The following is an 18,640-nucleotide window of genomic DNA, read 5'->3' as shown; positions in this document are numbered from 1 at the left end:
GATTGAAGGATAAATTTATTTGCAAAATTAATTATGCAGAATTAAAATGTAACTACTTGCATATACATAAAAAGGTATACCAGAAATTAAATTTCGTTTTCATATCCCTAAAAAATGGAAAGGGATAGTAGAATGTTATTCTGTCCTAGTCAAAGCGTTGCAAATATTAATACAGGCTGGCACAATGTAACCGCATCTAATACCACAGATAATAAAAAAGATCTCCCGGTGACCATCAATCATCTCTTCCACTATACGTCCTTCCAACTCAACATATTAGAACGATCCCCTCAGGATAGTCTCTTTTTAGCTGATGACCATTCGCCAGCAGGTCATCAGCTTTATTGGAAGTATCTAAAAAGACGATTTCCGGATTCATGGTAGGATAGCAAAGCTCTTGAACTCATAATTCTTCACCTTCGGGCATTGGATGGAGCAATGGTTTGCATTGAAAGTACTTAACAAGTACTTATATCTCAAAAGAAGAAATATATAATGAGTCAATAGTCTTTTTTTATTTTCAGATGGTATTGATTAAAAGTTATTAGTCCAGTAATGCAATAATAAGTTAAGTAATAACTGCAGTAAGAGTTTCTTTAACTGAAGAAGTGGCAATCGTTTTTTTTTTTTTAATATTTTATTTTGTTGGTATCTCAATTATTTGTATTTTAATTTGTTGGTATCCCAATTATTCGTATTTTAATTTGTTGGTATCCCAATTATTCGTATTTTAATTTGTAGGTATCCCAATTATTTGGCTATTTACTTTTTAATAATCAATAGGCAAGGATATCAATGAAAACTTATGCTGAATTGGCTTAAACCATGCGTGTGAGACGATAGACAGAGATTTTGACATTATTCTTATGGCAGTATGCATTGATGCGCTTGTGTAGGATTAACATAAAAATACATTTTTTTCGCCTATGAAAGTTTGTTCAAAAACATCAAGTAGAAAGAAAAATTATCCAAAAGATGAAGATAAGTAGAAAAATGTAGATTCGGATAATATTTATATTTTTATAATCATTATGTGTCTAGAGATCTTTAAATAGTTTCTGAGTACTACCAAAGTAACAATCATTCAATTAAACACTGCATGATTAGGCAGGGTGGGGATAACTCCTTTACAGTTATAGTTAAAGATACTTCAATCCATTCACCTCAAAGTACTGTTTAAAGAATGGTGCTGTGTTTCGTATTAATAACAGAATTGGTCAGAAAACATGATGTGAATGAAAAATAACTTTCTTAAATAATATGATGAGATGCTGTTGTTACGAAAATTGGCTCTTATGCTACTAAACTACAAACAAGTAAGTAAGACATTAAACAAATAAGTATAAACATTTTTGTTGAAAAGAAAAAAAAATGGAAAAGAAAAATGAAAATATAAAGTACTTACTTTTTTTGTTCGTTGCATTTGCAAAGGTCAGGTTTTCGAAGTTAAATATGAAACAAGCCTTTGTTACTGGTCTTCCTAACTGAAAAATAAATAACTATCAGTCATCGAAAGAATAAATATTAAGGTATAAATAAATATAAAATAATAATTGGATGTATATAAGATAAATTTTACTGCATTTGATTATTTTTTAAGTTTATTTTCTTCCAAAATAAGAATTACCCTATTGTGAAGAAATTTATGTACTTTTTTTAAAGACACGTTTTTCGTGAAACTTTTATAGAAGATGCTTTTAGGGATGAAACTTTTTTTTTCCTAATTTCAAGTTTAATAATTAATTTTAATTAATTTAATGTAATTCTTTTTTAATAATTAATTTAATTATATATTAAAACAATATAATTAATTTAAATTTTGTTTTTCAAATACTATTCTCTACGAATATGTTATCATTATTGGTAAGTAGAAAAAGAAATCACACCAAAATCTAAATTCAAGGCATGTATTGGAAATTATAAATCATCATTTTTTTATAATCATTTCCCGAATATCATTTCATAATCATTTCCCGAAATCCATAAATCATTTCCCGAATTGTCCTCGTCTTTTTCTACTGACTTTCTAGATCAAGAAAGAAAGGAAGGGAATTGTTGCTGTAAACAATGAATCAGCATACCATTAATTAAAATTATAAAATGTAAGTACTTTAATAGCTGACTTTTGAATTTTTGTTCATATCAAAAGTTGAATCAATTCAATGAAGAATGCTCAGTCAATCCAATAAATAAAGACCTTGCCACAAATGTTTTGATCAAAAAATTTCGAATAATAAATATTTATTTTATTTCCTATCTGCTTTATTTAGAAAATACACAAGATTAAAGATTTGTTTCATTTCATACCTTTGCAGTTTGTGCTCTGCATTTCTCCGTGAGCCCTTCTAAAGTGAAGACACAGTGGCTTAAGATTTCGATTGGCTTAATAGAATTGAAAATTCCTAAAAGTAGAACATATTTTTATCAATTAAAAAACATATTTCAACCGAGCTGTTTTCATTTTTTATGCATTTTTATTTGTGTTTCACTCTGCATATTCATATTCGTAAACTTGGAATTTTCCAACTGATTTTCCATTCTTTTCTTGATGAACTGGAATTATAAAATTTTATTCAGTGGCTTATTCCAAGTGAAAGTACACTTATTATTCATTCAACAATAATGCCAATGAAACATTTATTTCATTAAATTTCCATTTCATTTAAGTGATACTATCTTATAAAAAATATATTTATTATTTCAATATTTCGCAATATTTTTTAATAATTCATTATAATTTGAAGAATAAAAAATGTACTACAATTAAAATAACAATAATCTCTTCTTTCTAATCCATTAATAATTCGTATTTTACATTCTTTTTATTCCCTAATTAAATTACACAACAATTAACTTTCTGATTTCTAAGAGTTTGATTCCTTAGAATATAAAGGGTGTCCCAAAATTAACGACGTAATTGAATTTGCCACCTTCATGCAATAAAATGTTGGCAACCCTGTTAAAAAAACCATTTGACAACTCATAGTTTAAGGTTAATAAAAATTGGGAGTTACACCATAGAACTACGGGCTTTCATTGCTGAACAATATTTCAAAAATAATGAATATCTGGAGGCCACATTTTGAAAATTTGAGAATTGGCCCCCTAGATCATGTGATTTAACACCAGTGTATTTCTTTTAATGGGATTATTTGAAATCTAAGGTCTATACCAAAAGGCCCACAAGCACGCGTGCATTGAAGGAGGAAATTCAACGCTGCATCAACGAAATTCAACCAAATTTATGCAAAATGGTCATGGAAAATTTCGATTAAAGAGTACAAATGTACCAACAAAGTGTGGAAGTGATTTTCCCTATGTGTTATTCCACACATAACCTTATCCTATTTATTTTACGATTCAATGAGAATATAACAATTTTAAGAAAGAAACTGTGCTTTTTATTTGTCAACTATTACGTTAACACGTTGTTGAGTGTAACGCTCCATTTTTACTAACCCTAAACTATCATCTGTCAAATGGATTTTTTAATAGCGTTGGCACAACTTTACTGTATGAATGATGGCAAATTCAAATCTTGCGTTAATTTTTGGGCATCCTTTAACAATATAACAAAACTAGTGTTTGCCAATACCATGCAATTAATACACAAATTCTGGTTTTCTTTACTATACTATGAAGCATATTTCATGCAGGAGAAACTGAAAGTAAATATCTGAGCACTCATCATATTTAAGGTCACTTCCAAAATCCACAATTTATGCAGGCGGGAAGATGATAGCACCATTATTATAGAATATGTGAAAATACTTTCAAGTGACCGCTCTTTCTGGTTTTCACTTGATCTCATACTTAAGAAGTCTTCCTTTTCTCCTTTCATGTCCCAAGACTAAAGTGCTTGAACATACCTGCTGTGAAATAACTCTAAAAAGACTGTCAGAAATCAAGTATTAGCTACAATCAAAATATTGTTACTCAGAAATAAATTACCTAAACTTTCGAGATTTTTCGATTTCAGTTATGACCATAGATTCAAAAAGGACCATCATACATAAATTCTATTTTTAGTATTTATCAGTAGTTCAATCTTACCTTTTATATCTGCGTTACCAAAGTCAATGTACAGAACAGGACTGCCTTCTTTATCATAGCATACAAAATAGAATGGTACATATTTCTTAATAACCTGCAAGAGGACATTTAGACACATTAATGTAAAGTGTTTTTCACATCATTTTATCTAGTAATTTGCAAATTTTTTATTTTTAAATTTATGGATACTTCTAACTAATTTTAACTTTAAATCTCCAAGTCTGATGTCATTTGCAATTAAATTTCAATTATTTAATCCATGTAAAGAAGGTGGAAAAGAATAACAATATGTATCAAGGACTACGCCATAGAGAATGCGGTAAGAGTTAAAGTACGTTGATTAATTAATGTTTCATAGATTAATGCAGAATCTCCTTACTTCTGATGGCTTGTGTTCAACCAGTATTCTATCCACATTGTATTGTTCTCTCCAAAAGATATGCTATAAAGATAAATCAATGAAAAGAATTAACCTTTCAGAAATTTTAGAAAATAAATAATGAAGCGATTAAAAACTCAAATAAATATATACTTATTTATAATACAGAATGTCTATAAAGTCTCTTAAAAATTTCAACCAATTACCAAAAAACTAATTATTGAGAAATTTTAATCGAATTTCAACAAAAAAGTGAATAATGGGTTACGATTATAGTTTAAATAAATCGATCTTGCAGGCGAACAAGATGGACGCCAAAAGCTATTGGTATATTGAAAAAAAAATGATGGAATTGATGTCATTGCCATAATTAATGGTATGCTTCACAGAATATAGTAATGAATCGAGTTCCATCTTTATACCTTTCGATGAAATATTGATGGATATTTAAAAGAATGAGCAAAACATGAAACAAAAATTACTTCTATGTTTATGCTTAATACTCTCTCTCTCTCTCTCTCTGTGTGTGTGTGTGTGTGTGTGTGTGTGTGTGTGTCGTATCGATACAATTAGGAGGATTAGAATATGCACCTTGGAACAATTTTTTTAAATTATAATTAATTTAAAAATTAAACGGAATTCTGTCGCTTAACTAAGTAGCAAACAACATAGTATTTTTTCGACGTTACCAATTTAACTGCTGCATAGTTTTTAACTATTTTATACGGATTTTTAAAATAATTTTAAGCTTATTTTATAACAATATATTACAATTTTTGTAAAGCGATTCAAATTATTGTGAGTGTCGCAAGAAATTATTCATCTGGCTTTTCTCTAACACTGCGGATGTAAAAGACATGAAGATGTAGCTAATTTTTCAGTTATCATTAGATTTCTGATTAAAGTATATTTTCAATATAATTTGTTTTATATTTTGTTATGCTAAACGTTTTACTTCAGTAAGCAGTATGGAAGTTTTTTTTAAAAAAAATAAGGTCATTTTTAAATAGTTTCAGTAGGAAATATTTTATTTTAGTTAAAGCTTAATCTCACTTTCATTTCATCACGAAGTTTAAATTTTACAGTAAAAGAAAGAAAAAATAGAAACATAGCACAATGAGTAGAACGATGGAAGAATTTTAAAATGGTACGCATTGCATATCTATCAAAATCAGAAACTTAAAAATATTTTTCTGGTAAGCCCATTAAGACCAAGCTATATAAACTTTTTAATTGAAAATTTTAGAAACCATCAGTCCTATTGAACCCACAGATTGCGTAAAGCGATTAGTAAAAAAAAATAAAACTAAGGAATTTTAATAACAAAATCTTGAACTTCCATTTCTTATATTTCGGCCTCTAATTCTAAATATTTCTTTTACATGTTTACATGAAATGAATAAGAAGTGTCAAATCGCGCATCGAATGCCCTTTGAAGATATTTTTACATATCACAGTTCAATCATGAATGGTTTTGAATTAATTTTCCTTTGCCTTTTATGAAAAGACGTGTTTTTGATCATTAATATTAACTTTTCATCTATAGTTTGGTGAATAGAAGTTCACGTTTCTTTAATGTTTCTGTATAAAACGAAAGTCAAAAATGAATGACAGTCAAAGACACTTGTCATATCAGTTTTCCTTATAGACAAAATTGATTATTTTTCATGATTAATGATATTATACGCTAATATGATTTAGTAAACATTTCCTCCAAAAAATTTATTAGGAAATGTTAAACCAGCAAATGTGGTCATCAAGAAACTTTCTCGCATATTCGAAAAAGGGATGTTTTCCCTCTTCCCTCTTTCATTACAAGCAAAAATGCTCTCCTGGAAATTTCTTGCGGATTTTTCAACTAAAGTCTTATTTTCCTAGCAAAAACAAGGGCCTCGGGCAAGGCCACGTGCTCTTTACCTGGTATTAGCAAACAATGATTACAAAATATAGATCTTTGATGTGAATCTAACATTTTTAAGTAGCATGTATTTTAGAGCATGTATTTTATATACCTTTTAGACGACAAATTGGAGAAAAACAATTGACACACAACTACAGTTGTAGACACAAGATCATATACCGAAAGTCATTGATTTAAATCATTCCATTTATGGGTTATTGCTTTTGCATGCATCAAACCCAGAGAGACAGATACTCAGTTCTTTGATTGGTTTTGTTCGAAATTTGATAAAAATTTATATTTTAGCTGCTAATCTTGTATATCAGATATTTCATTTATCTAGCTCTTTGAGTTTTGGAGTTGTAGAGCATTTGTAATCAAATAGTCAAACAGACTGACTTCTTTTGAATAGATTTTCATCCAAATTTTGAAAGAAATCTACCAATATGGTCATAAGTCCGAAGGCCAAATTTCATCTGTCTAGATCAAAGCGTTTTTGAATTATCACGTTCATAGACAGACAAAATGCCATATATATGTTTCACGATTTAAGGTTTGAACGTGTAGATTCTTCAAAATCTCGAGTTCGAATTTTTTGAATAGAATACTTTATTTGGGCTTCTTATACAAGAGAATAAAAAAAAGTGTATAAGCCTTAGCAAACCCGTGTACAATACAGTCAGAATTTATTTTAAGAGTCTCAAGAAAGCTCGTTATGAGCTCAATAATGTACGGATCAAAATTAAGTATCCATATTAGAGATCTTTTTGACCCTCTACTGAAATCAAAATTAGGCAAGGAGCTGCAATTTTTGTAACAAGATCACATATCGTATTTGCATATACCATTGCGTTTTTCAGCTATCACGTTTAATCCTTACGAAAGTATAGACTGATAGGCAGTCAACCCTTTGACTAATTTTGTTTGAAATTCGTTTCTAAGGCTATTCTCTAGATTTTTTTCTATCTAACTGACATTCTTTAGATAAGACTTGAGAACTGGTTTCACTTGAGATTTCCTGTCAATTTATTTGATTCAAAATTTGACACAAATTTACAAATTTCTCGTAAATAACATATGCCATATTTTATCTATCTAACTCAAAGTGTTTCTGAGTTATTTCGTTCAAAAATAGAAACATGGACATTTTGTCAAAAATGCTCATTTGATTGCAGAGAAATGCAACAAAATCTAAAGGGCGAATTTTTTTACGATTTTTTTCGAAGGTCGATTTTTCAAATTCGAAGGTCAAAGTCGATTTTTTTTTCTTTTTTACATTTAATCTTTGTGAGCTCTGTATACGATAAGCAGTCTCTTTTCTATTTTTATAAAATCTACATGTTATGGAAATCTGTAAAATCTGCACAAAAGAGAGGTGTGTCTGAGACAGAAACAATTAAACATTTTTCTTTCTTTTATAATTAATCGTTAGGGGCACAAAGCTAAATATATGTTTATATTGTCTAGAAACTCTAGATTTTTTTCATTGCCGAAATGACAAAAATTAATTGTATTCCGTTGCATTTCGACTTTCTTCTTTTCGAAGAATAAAAAGAAAAAGCATTGTAACTGTCAAAACAAATTAACCTCAAGAGTTTGACAAATTTTCACGATTCTGATCCGCCCCCCCCCCTGCGAGTTCGAAAACCAATTTTTAGAATTACATTAATCAGTTTTTCACTATTATTACACAAAACAGCATTGCATTATAATGCATAAGAGAGGAATGAAATTTAGCATGTTGTTTTTACAACAAATATGTAGATTTCCATCAAGTTGGGAATGAAACTAATCCAGAAGAAATCTATCTGACCTGTTTTCCAAATATATATTAACACGATAATTGTAAAACGATAAAAATAGCAAGAAAAATAAAACTTTATACGCAGTTTAATGATCTAAATTACAGACCCATATTAAATTTTGAATCCAACTTGTGAAATGGCTTTACAATCTGATGATCGGTGGTTCGCATTCATATAAACGTGTTAACATTTTGCGCCCCCTGTGCCTATAACATTAAAAACTCCAATGCCTTAAATTAATAAATTTTGTATGTGATCAATTCTAATTCAGAGTCCCATATTTAGGTAGAACGTTTCAGATGATGTATAATCTTAAGACCAAAATTTGTAGATTTCTGTCGAAATTTTGATGAAATCCGCAGAGAGGAAGTCTGCCACACAATAATTCAAAGAACTCCTCATGTGAACAAAACATTCCTCATATAACATTTCTTCCACAATAATTCAAAGAACTCCTCATGTGAACAAAACATTCCTCATATAACATTCCTTCCACAATAATTCAAAGAACTCCTCATGTGAACAAAACATTACTTATATAACATTCCTTCCACAATAATTCAAAGAACTCCTCATGTGAAAAAAACATTCCTCATATAACATTCCTTCCACAATAATTCAAAGAACTCCTCATGTGAACAAAACATTCCTCATATAACATTTCTTCCACTATAATTCAAAGAACAAAGAGACATGTGTCTGGAATCTGTATACAAATTTCATACAATGTCGAAGTTTTATTTTTAAATCACTCTGTACTATAATAATAAAAGAAGATAAATTACTGTAGCTGAATGATCCAAAAATGAACGATGAATTAGCCATAATTTGTTTCCTTGAAATTAAGAATAACTAAGAACTCATGCAGTGGCGAAATTTTGAATCTATTTTGTCAAATAGATTTTCCGCCTTTGATAAGTTTTTTTTTATACATATAAAAGTGTTAACATAGCGTAACGCCAACCTGCGGCTCCGGTGCCTGTAACATTGAAAACCGTTAACGTCTTAGATTAATTAAATTTTCTAAATTATCAATTCTAATTCAGTGTCACACATTTAGGTAGACCGCAAAAAATTATTTAATCTTAAGTGAGAAATTTGTAGATTTCTGTCGAAATTTTGATGAAATTTGTAGAGAGGACGTCTGTCATAATGCCTTATGTAAACACAATAATTCAAATAGCAAAGAAACATGTGAATGGAGTCTGTTTACAAATTTCATATAATGTCGAAGATTTATTTTTAAATTACTCTATACTAGCTCAATAAAAAAAAAGAAGATAAATTACTGTCGCAGAATGATCCAAAAATGAACGATGAATTAGCTATAATTTTTTTTCCTTGAAATTAAGAATAACTAAGAACTCATGCAGTAGCGAAGTGTTTTTTTTAAATTTTATTTTTAACATTCTTCCCATACTAGCAGAATAAGAAAGAAACTGATGTATATTCTTAAGACTGATAGTTGTAGATTTCTGCCGAAATTTTGATGAAAACCGTCGAGAAGTTTGTCACAATGCCTCATGTAAATGCAATAAATCAAAGAGCAAATAAACGTGTCTGAAATCTGTATGCAAAACCCATATAAAGTCGGAGTTTTTTTAATCACTTCATACTAGTACAATAATAAAGAAAGATAAATTACTGTTGCAGAATGATCCAAAAAAGAAAAATTAATTATCCATAATCTGTTTCCTTGAAATTAAGAACAGCTGAAAACTGCTGCAGTAATGAAGTGTTTTTTTTTAACATTTGCTCCATACTATCAGAATAATTAAGAAGGATAAATTACAGCAGAAGAACACAATAATTCAAAGGACAAAGAGATATGTATCTGAAATTTGTATACAAATTTCATATAATGTCGAGGTTTGTTTTCTTTTTAAAGTCACTCCATACTAGCAGAATAATAAAGAAGGTTAAATTATAGTAGAGTATGATCCAAAATAGACAAATGAATTAGCCGTAAATTGTTTTCTTGAAATTTAAGAATTCATGCAGTGACGAAGGCTTTTTTTAAACATTCGTCCCATAGTAGCAGAATAAAAAGGAAGAATAAAATACAGCAGAAGAACACAATAATTCAAAGGACAAAGATATATGTATCTGAAATCTGTATACAAATTTCATATAATGTCGAGGTTTGTTTTCTTTTTAAAGTCACTCCATACTAGCAGAATAATAAAGAAGGTTAAATTATAGTAGAGTATGATCCAAAATAGACAAATGAATTAGCCGTAAATTGTTTTCTTGAAATTTAAGAATTCATGCAGTGACGAAGGCTTTTTTTAAACATTCGTCCCATAGTAGCAGAATAAAAAGAAAGAATAAAATACAGCAGAAGAACACAATAATTCAAAGGACAAAGATATATGTATCTGAAATCTGTATACAAATTTCATATAATGTCGAGGTTTGTTTTCTTTTTAAAGTCACTCCATACTAGCAGAATAATAAAGAAGGTTAAATTATAGTAGAGTATGATCCAAAATAGACAAATGAATTAGCCGTAAATTGTTTTCTTGAAATTTAAGAATTCATGCAGTGACGAAGGCTTTTTTTAAACATTCGTCCCATAGTAGCAGAATAAAAAGGAAGAATAAAATACAGCAGAAGAACACAATAATTCAAAGGACAAAGATATATGTATCTGAAATCTGTATACAAATTTCATATAATGTCGAGGTTTGTTTTCTTTTTAAAGTCACTCCATACTAGCAGAATAATAAAGAAGGTTAAATTATAGTAGAGTATGATCCAAAATAGACAAATGAATTAGCCGTAAATTGTTTTCTTGAAATTTAAGAATTCATGCAGTGACGAAGGCTTTTTTTAAACATTCGTCCCATAGTAGCAGAATAAAAAGGAAGAATAAAATACAGCAGAAGAACACAATAATTCAAAGGACAAAGATATATGTATCTGAAATCTGTATACAAATTTCATATAATGTCGAGGTTTGTTTTCTTTTTAAAGTCACTCCATACTAGCAGAATAATAAAGAAGGTTAAATTATAGTAGAGTATGATCCAAAATAGACAAATGAATTAGCCGTAAATTGTTTTCTTGAAATTTAAGAATTCATGCAGTGACGAAGGCTTTTTTTAAACATTCGTCCCATAGTAGCAGAATAAAAAGGAAGAATAAAATACAGCAGAAGAACACAATAATTCAAAGGACAAAGATATATGTATCTGAAATCTGTATACAAATTTCATATAATGTCGAGGTTTGTTTTCTTTTTAAAGTCACTCCATACTAGCAGAATAATAAAGAAGGTTAAATTATAGTAGAGTATGATCCAAAATAGACAAATGAATTAGCCGTAAATTGTTTTCTTGAAATTTAAGAATTCATGCAGTGACGAAGGCTTTTTTTAAACATTCGTCCCATAGTAGCAGAATAAAAAGGAAGAATAAAATACAGCAGAAGAACACAATAATTCAAAGGACAAAGATATATGTATCTGAAATCTGTATACAAATTTCATATAATGTCGAGGTTTGTTTTCTTTTTAAAGTCACTCCATACTAGCAGAATAATAAAGAAGGTTAAATTATAGTAGAGTATGATCCAAAATAGACAAATGAATTAGCCGTAAATTGTTTTCTTGAAATTTAAGAATTCATGCAGTGACGAAGGCTTTTTTTAAACATTCGTCCCATAGTAGCAGAATAAAAAGGAAGAATAAAATACAGCAGAAGAACACAATAATTCAAAGGACAAAGATATATGTATCTGAAATCTGTATACAAATTTCATATAATGTCGAGGTTTGTTTTCTTTTTAAAGTCACTCCATACTAGCAGAATAATAAAGAAGGTTAAATTATAGTAGAGTATGATCCAAAATAGACAAATGAATTAGCCGTAAATTGTTTTCTTGAAATTTAAGAATTCATGCAGTGACGAAGGCTTTTTTTAAACATTCGTCCCATAGTAGCAGAATAAAAAGGAAGAATAAAATACAGCAGAAGAACACAATAATTCAAAGGACAAAGATATATGTATCTGAAATCTGTATACAAATTTCATATAATGTCGAGGTTTGTTTTCTTTTTAAAGTCACTCCATACTAGCAGAATAATAAAGAAGGTTAAATTATAGTAGAGTATGATCCAAAATAGACAAATGAATTAGCCGTAAATTGTTTTCTTGAAATTTAAGAATTCATGCAGTGACGAAGGCTTTTTTTAAACATTCGTCCCATAGTAGCAGAATAAAAAGGAAGAATAAAATACAACAGCAGAACACAATAATTCAAAGGACAAATATATATGTATCTGAAATCTGTATACAAACTTCATATAATGGCGAAATATGTTTTTTTAAAGTCACTCCGAACTAGAATAATAATAAAGAAGGGTAAGTTACAGTAGAATATGATCCAAAAAAGAAAAAGGAATTGGCCGTAATTTTTTTTCTTGAAATTTAAGAATTCATGCAGCGACGAAGGCTTTTTTTAAACATTCGTCCCATAGTAGCAGAATAAAAAGGAAGAATAAAATACAACAGCAGAACACAATAATTCAAAGGACAAAGATATATGTATCTGAAATCTGTATACAAACTTCATATAATGGCGAAATATGTTTTTTTAAAGTCACTCCGAACTAGAATAATAATAAAGAAGGGTAAGTTACAGTAGAATATGATCCAAAAAAGGAAAAGGAATTGGCCGTAAGTTTTTTTCTTGAAATTTAAGAATTCATGCAGCGACGAAGGCTTTTTTTTAAACATTCGTCCCATAGTAGCAAAATAAAAAGGAAGGATAAAATACAGCAGCAGAACACAATAATTCAAAGGGCAAAGAGACGTGTATCTGAAAAATAATGTCGAAGTTTTTTTCTTTTTCTTTCTTTTTAAATCACTTTGTACTAGCAGAATAATAAAGAAGGATAAATTACAGTAGAGAATGATCCAAAAAAGAAAAATGAATTAGCCTTAATTTGTTTCCTTGAAATTTAAGTATAACTAAGAACTCATCCAGTAGCGAAGTGTTTTTTTTTTCTTTTATTTTTAACATTCTTCCCATACTAGCAGAATAAGAAAGAAGGATAAATTACAGCAGCAGAATGATACAACAAAAAAAAGAATTAACTACAATTTTTCCTCTTTCTTGCCATCATTTTAATGATTTTTAATTCCTTTCCCCGAGCGATTAAAGGAAATGATGTTTTCTAAATACACGTGCCGGTTGTTTTGAAGTTATTTTTATCTTTACAATATTCTTCATAATTTTTATGAATACTGATAAGAGGATTCGTCTGGTTTTCCCTGGTAGAAACGATTTTGAGAACAAATAGAATAATAATTTGTTGATAATTTTGATTATATGCCGTCAATTTCGCATTTTCGAAATTTTCCTTGTGAAGTTAGTAATGTTTGTTATTATTAAAAATGGTCCAAAGATATAAATTTTCTCGAACGTGAAATGCGGAATGGCAAAATACTATAATCATCAAAAATTTGTCTGTCCTTGAGGCTTTGGTGATTATGTACCGTTTAGTCTCTCCTAAGTCTGGAAAAACTATTCTACGAATGTCTGCCTATTCTTTTTATGTCTGCCACTTAAAAAATGCATTGTGTTCGGAAAATGATATTTATATTCCGATTTTATGCAAATATTACAAATAAATATACATTCTAGACGAAATCAGTTCACAGAAAACTCGTTTGGTCAATCATATTCACTTGAAACCAATATTTGTAGTTCATAAATACAAATATAGACATAATATGTAGTTGTAAATCAAAGGTTGGAAAATATCTATCAAGAGGTTGTACATCAAAAGGTCTGTTTATTCTTAATAATTGAGCGCACTACATTAGATTAGACGCAGGATAATATATTTAGGAATTAAATATATTATGCTGGAATTGAATTTCGTATGTCGCCTGGGCATTCAAACAACGAATATACTCTAAATTAGTTTAACAGAAGAGGTGCAAATGTATACTTAATTTTCTTCTCGGACCTTCACAGAAAAGGCGTTTTATGTCATTCATATACAAGAATATTGAAGGGAATTTAGTAATATTATTTTAAATACATTAACAAAGCATTTTAAAACAACAAAAAGGTTAATTTAAAATGGACTTTGTAAAGTTAAACCATGTTCAGATGGCTAGAAAAGAGCGTGAGTTGACACTGTCTCTCCACACTTCTTCACCTCGCCAGTGAGATGATGCATGGTCCCAATTATATTAGCGTCACCTTACCCAATTATACAGGAGCTCTTCGACTGATTCGAATTTCAAACCTTTCAGTACCAAAGCCGGTACCTTACTTTTAGGACTAGGGGCTACTTTTTGAAAGAGGATACAGGACTTCATTTTGCTTTTAATGCGTGAATTTGATAAAAATTTTCTTCCCATTTATAAATTTTAATAAACATATCATTTTAGAGACTAAAAATGACTTTTCATTTTAAAATAAACAATTCGATCTTATAGTTTTAAACTGAAACAGATAGTATTTGCACTTTTTGAAGAGGATTATGCTTTAAATTAAAGATAACTTCATGTACAAATGTAAAAGTGCTTGGAGACGCATAAATTACGTTAGAAATTGCTTACAATAAAGAGAATTAATTTAGGAATTGTCTACGGTACGTACTTAATTTAGCGGCTTGATTCCGGTTTTTACAATAAGAAACCAGAGGGAGTATTCCCCTTGAATCTGTCTCGCATACTCCTTAAAAAAAGCGTTATTTCCCCACATACGTGAAAATTCCGGATCTTCATCAGCGCTATGAACTTCCAAGGGCTTAAATAGATTACTAACTAAAATATCACATATAAGTAATTTACGCTTTTTAGTAGAATGAAGAGAACCGAGAATGAATTTTGGAGGTAAAGACCTCCAAAATTCATGCGAAATGTAATCCGATTGAATCCAAAATTTCAACGTAATTTTAACTTTAATACTCTCACATACTCAATCATATTTGTTTAAATAATATTTTGTTTTGTTTTTGTCAACAAATTGTAATGAAAATTCGATACAGAAATAAAATTTTAATTACAAGATCAAATACCAGATTTTATTTATAGCTTTCCATTTTTGAGTTATCGCTTTTATATGCATACCAATACAGAAATGGATAGACAGGTCAACCCAATGAAGGATTTATTCCGAAATTCAATATTTGCCAATATTTTTGGGTATAAAATTATGAATCAAATATCGATTATTTTGTCCTTTGTTTTTAAATTTCGTGTTGACACTTCCTTAGATAGAGACACAAAAACTTCCATGGAGTGGAATTCACTCCAAATTTGATTTTTAAAAATCTACAACTTGATCAAATTTTATCAGTTTAGCTCAAAGTTTATAGAATTATCGTGTTCCAGACAAGCATGACTATAAAAATGTGTTTTTCTAGCAAAGAGGTCTTGAACGTAGAGGTCTGTTAAAATCACGAGTTTGAATCTTTTGACGATTACAATGCCTTCTCTTTCGTGTATAAGAAAATAAAAATTAAGATAGATTACAGTTAGGTATTACATGGCATGCGATTCTAATTTTGCATCATTCAGCCTTACTAGATGCACGCATGGGCCACATGAAATTAAAAAAAATTTCTCGTTGCGCATCTTGTAAGAGTGCAATGTGATATTGCATCACAGAAGTAAGCAGTTTCTTTGTCGTGTAACCTTGAAACCACATGATCCATTCATCAATAGACCCACTCATCCAGTAAGCAAAAAGAAAATCGAATCAAAAATATGGATTTCTCCAAAAGAAAATATTAAAAATTTAACAACAAAAAGCACTTTTGAAATTTTGTGTTCCACGAATGAAGTTATTAATATTATCAATTTTTAATTTTAAAAACCATAAGAAGTTTATGTTAAAGGGAAAATTCCTAAACAGATACATCATTTTCGATTTTTCACATTTAAAAATATAGCCTGAAACACTTAAAGAAATGGCTCAAAATCTTGAATATTGCTGTAACAACTGTAATTTAAATAATTTGCATAAAATTGCTCATTGTAATTAAATGAATTAACAAAAAATTACTTATTATAATTATTATAATTGCTTATTACCTATTATAATTAAAGTAATTGAGTCAAAAAATGCTTAATGCATCAATTTTCACTTGGTGCCGAATGAAAATTTTAATATTGGATCTAAGAGCTTAAGCAAAGGAGAAAATATATTTAAGAAGATGAGGCATGGATGGAATTGGCTGCATGTTTTATGTAGTCTATATCATCCAGATTCTCAGTACTTTGAAAAAAATTTGCATGCTTGCGATTATCAAATTAATAATATACAACTTTAATGCATGGCATCTCCTGTATTCTTAGCGTATACATATTATAAAGCAGATCATTGATGAGCAATATATCGTGAGCAAATTTGTCTCTGTTCCGTGTTAAGAATAAATGTGGAAATGTAAATTCGTCTCTGTTCCATATTGAGAATGAATGTTTAAATGCAAATTCGTCTCTGTTCCATATTGAGAATGAATGTGGAAATGCAAATTCGTTTCTGTTCCATATTGAGAATGAATGTGGAAATACAAATTCGTCTCTGTTCCATAATGAGAATGAATGTGGAAATACAAATTCGTCTCTGTTCCATATTGAGAATGAATGTGGAAATGCAAATTCGTCTCTGTTCCATATTGAGAATGAATGTGGAAATGCAAACTCGTCTATTTCACACCTCGAATGAATGTGAAAATGCATATTCGTCCAATCTACTCAAAAATGAATGTGGAAAGGAAAAATTTGTCTATTTCCTCACCGCGAATCAATGCTGAAATTCATCTAATCCAAGCCGAGAATGAATGTAGAAATCTGTCTAATCGAAGCTGAGAATGAATGTTAAAATGCAAATTCTTCTAATCCAAACCGAAAATTAATATGGAATATCAACTACAATGTGAATGAATGTGGAAATGCTCTGTTTTGGAGTAAAGTGGAATTAAATAATAGCCCCCAAGTTGTTCCAATTTTCAATACAGCGTGCCATGCAAAATGTTTACCCAATGAATATTATTTCAAAGAGCCAGGTCCGAACTTATGGAATGATGGGATCGTAGGGGAAGGAACAGAAACTGTCTTAACTGCCCTTCCCCTAACAGTCATTAGTGACTTGGCAAAGATAAATATAAACCGAGGTCTATTAGTGTTTTATGTTTTGTTTTAAGTCAGGTATACAAGCATAAGAAATGCAACTATGCAGGCCCCTAACCTTCAGTCCCAACGTCTCTGGTGAGGGGTAATGTACGCCTGTAAAATAGTTACCGAGAATATTAGGGTGGAATAGATGGGGGGGGGACATCAGTGTTTCTACTCAATGGATAAGCTATAAAAAAATAAGAAGCCCGTCGTGTCATTCGCGGGAAGCGTATCAAAATAAACAATCAGAATATCTCACAGCATATATTGTGCCGTTACTCATTTCCCCATACATCATGTTTTGCTCGATTCTGAAAAAGTTAATTATCACTCTAAAACAATAGTATTTACAGTTTTGGCTTAACATAATTAATACTGAATTAATTTTAATGAATTTCGAAATACATATTTTTCTTTTCGTTTCCTTGTTCTTAATATTTGTCTTTTTTATAAAAATTCGCAAAAATATAATAGACTGATTGAAGTAAAATGAAATGCAAGGCTACAATAAATATACATCAACAGAAATTGTTTCCACATATAAGGAAAATCCATTTTTTTTAAAGATAAGGCGAAATTCTGTGAAAAATCAAACATAGAAACAGATAGAAAAGACTGGATAGTTTAAAACGATTACGCCGATTACAGATAGATATAATTTCTTTGTAAACAACTATAGTAATAAATGTTCTATGAGATAAGTTTAAATTTTGGTAAAAAAAACAATAGAGGGAGAGAAGCAGATTGAAAAAAATAAAGTAATTCGAAGCAATTGTAGTGATTACAGATCTCTATAATTTCCTTGTAAACAACTGTAAGAATAAAAATGTTCTAAGTGATAAGGCTGAATTTCGTAAAAGAAAGTCAAATATAGAGAAAAAGAAACACAAAGTACAAACAAAACAAATATGTCGATTACAAAGGGCTTAATTTCCTTCTAAGCAACAACAGGAATATAAAAGGAAACCTAAATTTTGTTTGAAAAAGTGATAACTGTCACATGCGTATTTCCATGTTCAACCGGACAACTTCTAAAGGTTGTCAATTTAACATCTATACAAACTGTTTACTGTGCAAACCAAGAAAGCATCAGAAACTGCCGTCGAAATGAAATGAAATAAATATCCAAGGAAGTAATTTGAAAAAAAGTTTCAAAATTTCAACCATATGCAGAACATGCATGTGATTATTACTCAAGGATCAATGGCGGTGGATATGTTTCGTAGTGACTGGAATAAAGTAATAGACTATTGCAAGATGGTGACCTTGTGACGTAGAAAACACGCCCATAGTCAAGTAGGCAACATCTTTGAAGTTGTCCATTTGACAGCCATGTGAAGCAGCCATTATGCATATTCTCAAC

The 18,640-nt window shown here is 29.7% G+C and overlaps 2 protein-coding genes across 3 annotated transcripts in view; both read right to left on the bottom strand.

Moving 5' to 3' along the window:
* LOC129968581 (SEC14-like protein 2) overlaps positions 1–18,640 on the bottom strand; it is a 61,472-nt gene that overhangs the window by 11,657 nt on the left and 31,175 nt on the right. For both annotated transcript variants that reach the window (XM_056082610.1, XM_056082611.1), the window contains exons 5-8: positions 4,433–4,495; positions 4,054–4,147; positions 2,308–2,402; positions 1,406–1,484 (exon numbers count right to left, since the gene is read on the bottom strand). In XM_056082610.1, coding sequence (XP_055938585.1) covers positions 1,406–1,484; positions 2,308–2,402; positions 4,054–4,147; positions 4,433–4,495 — 331 coding nt within the window. The remainder of the gene's footprint in view (positions 1–1,405; positions 1,485–2,307; positions 2,403–4,053; positions 4,148–4,432; positions 4,496–18,640) is intronic.
* LOC129968580 (prodigiosin synthesizing transferase PigC-like) overlaps positions 1–18,640 on the bottom strand; it is a 147,732-nt gene that overhangs the window by 125,976 nt on the left and 3,116 nt on the right. The gene's annotated exons all lie outside the window — the stretch shown is intronic.

This window comes from Argiope bruennichi, chromosome 5 (genome assembly GCF_947563725.1).
Source record: "Argiope bruennichi chromosome 5, qqArgBrue1.1, whole genome shotgun sequence".
In the NCBI taxonomy this organism is placed as follows: Eukaryota; Metazoa; Arthropoda; class Arachnida; order Araneae; family Araneidae; genus Argiope; species Argiope bruennichi.
This window is presented reverse-complemented; position numbering and strand designations above follow the sequence as displayed.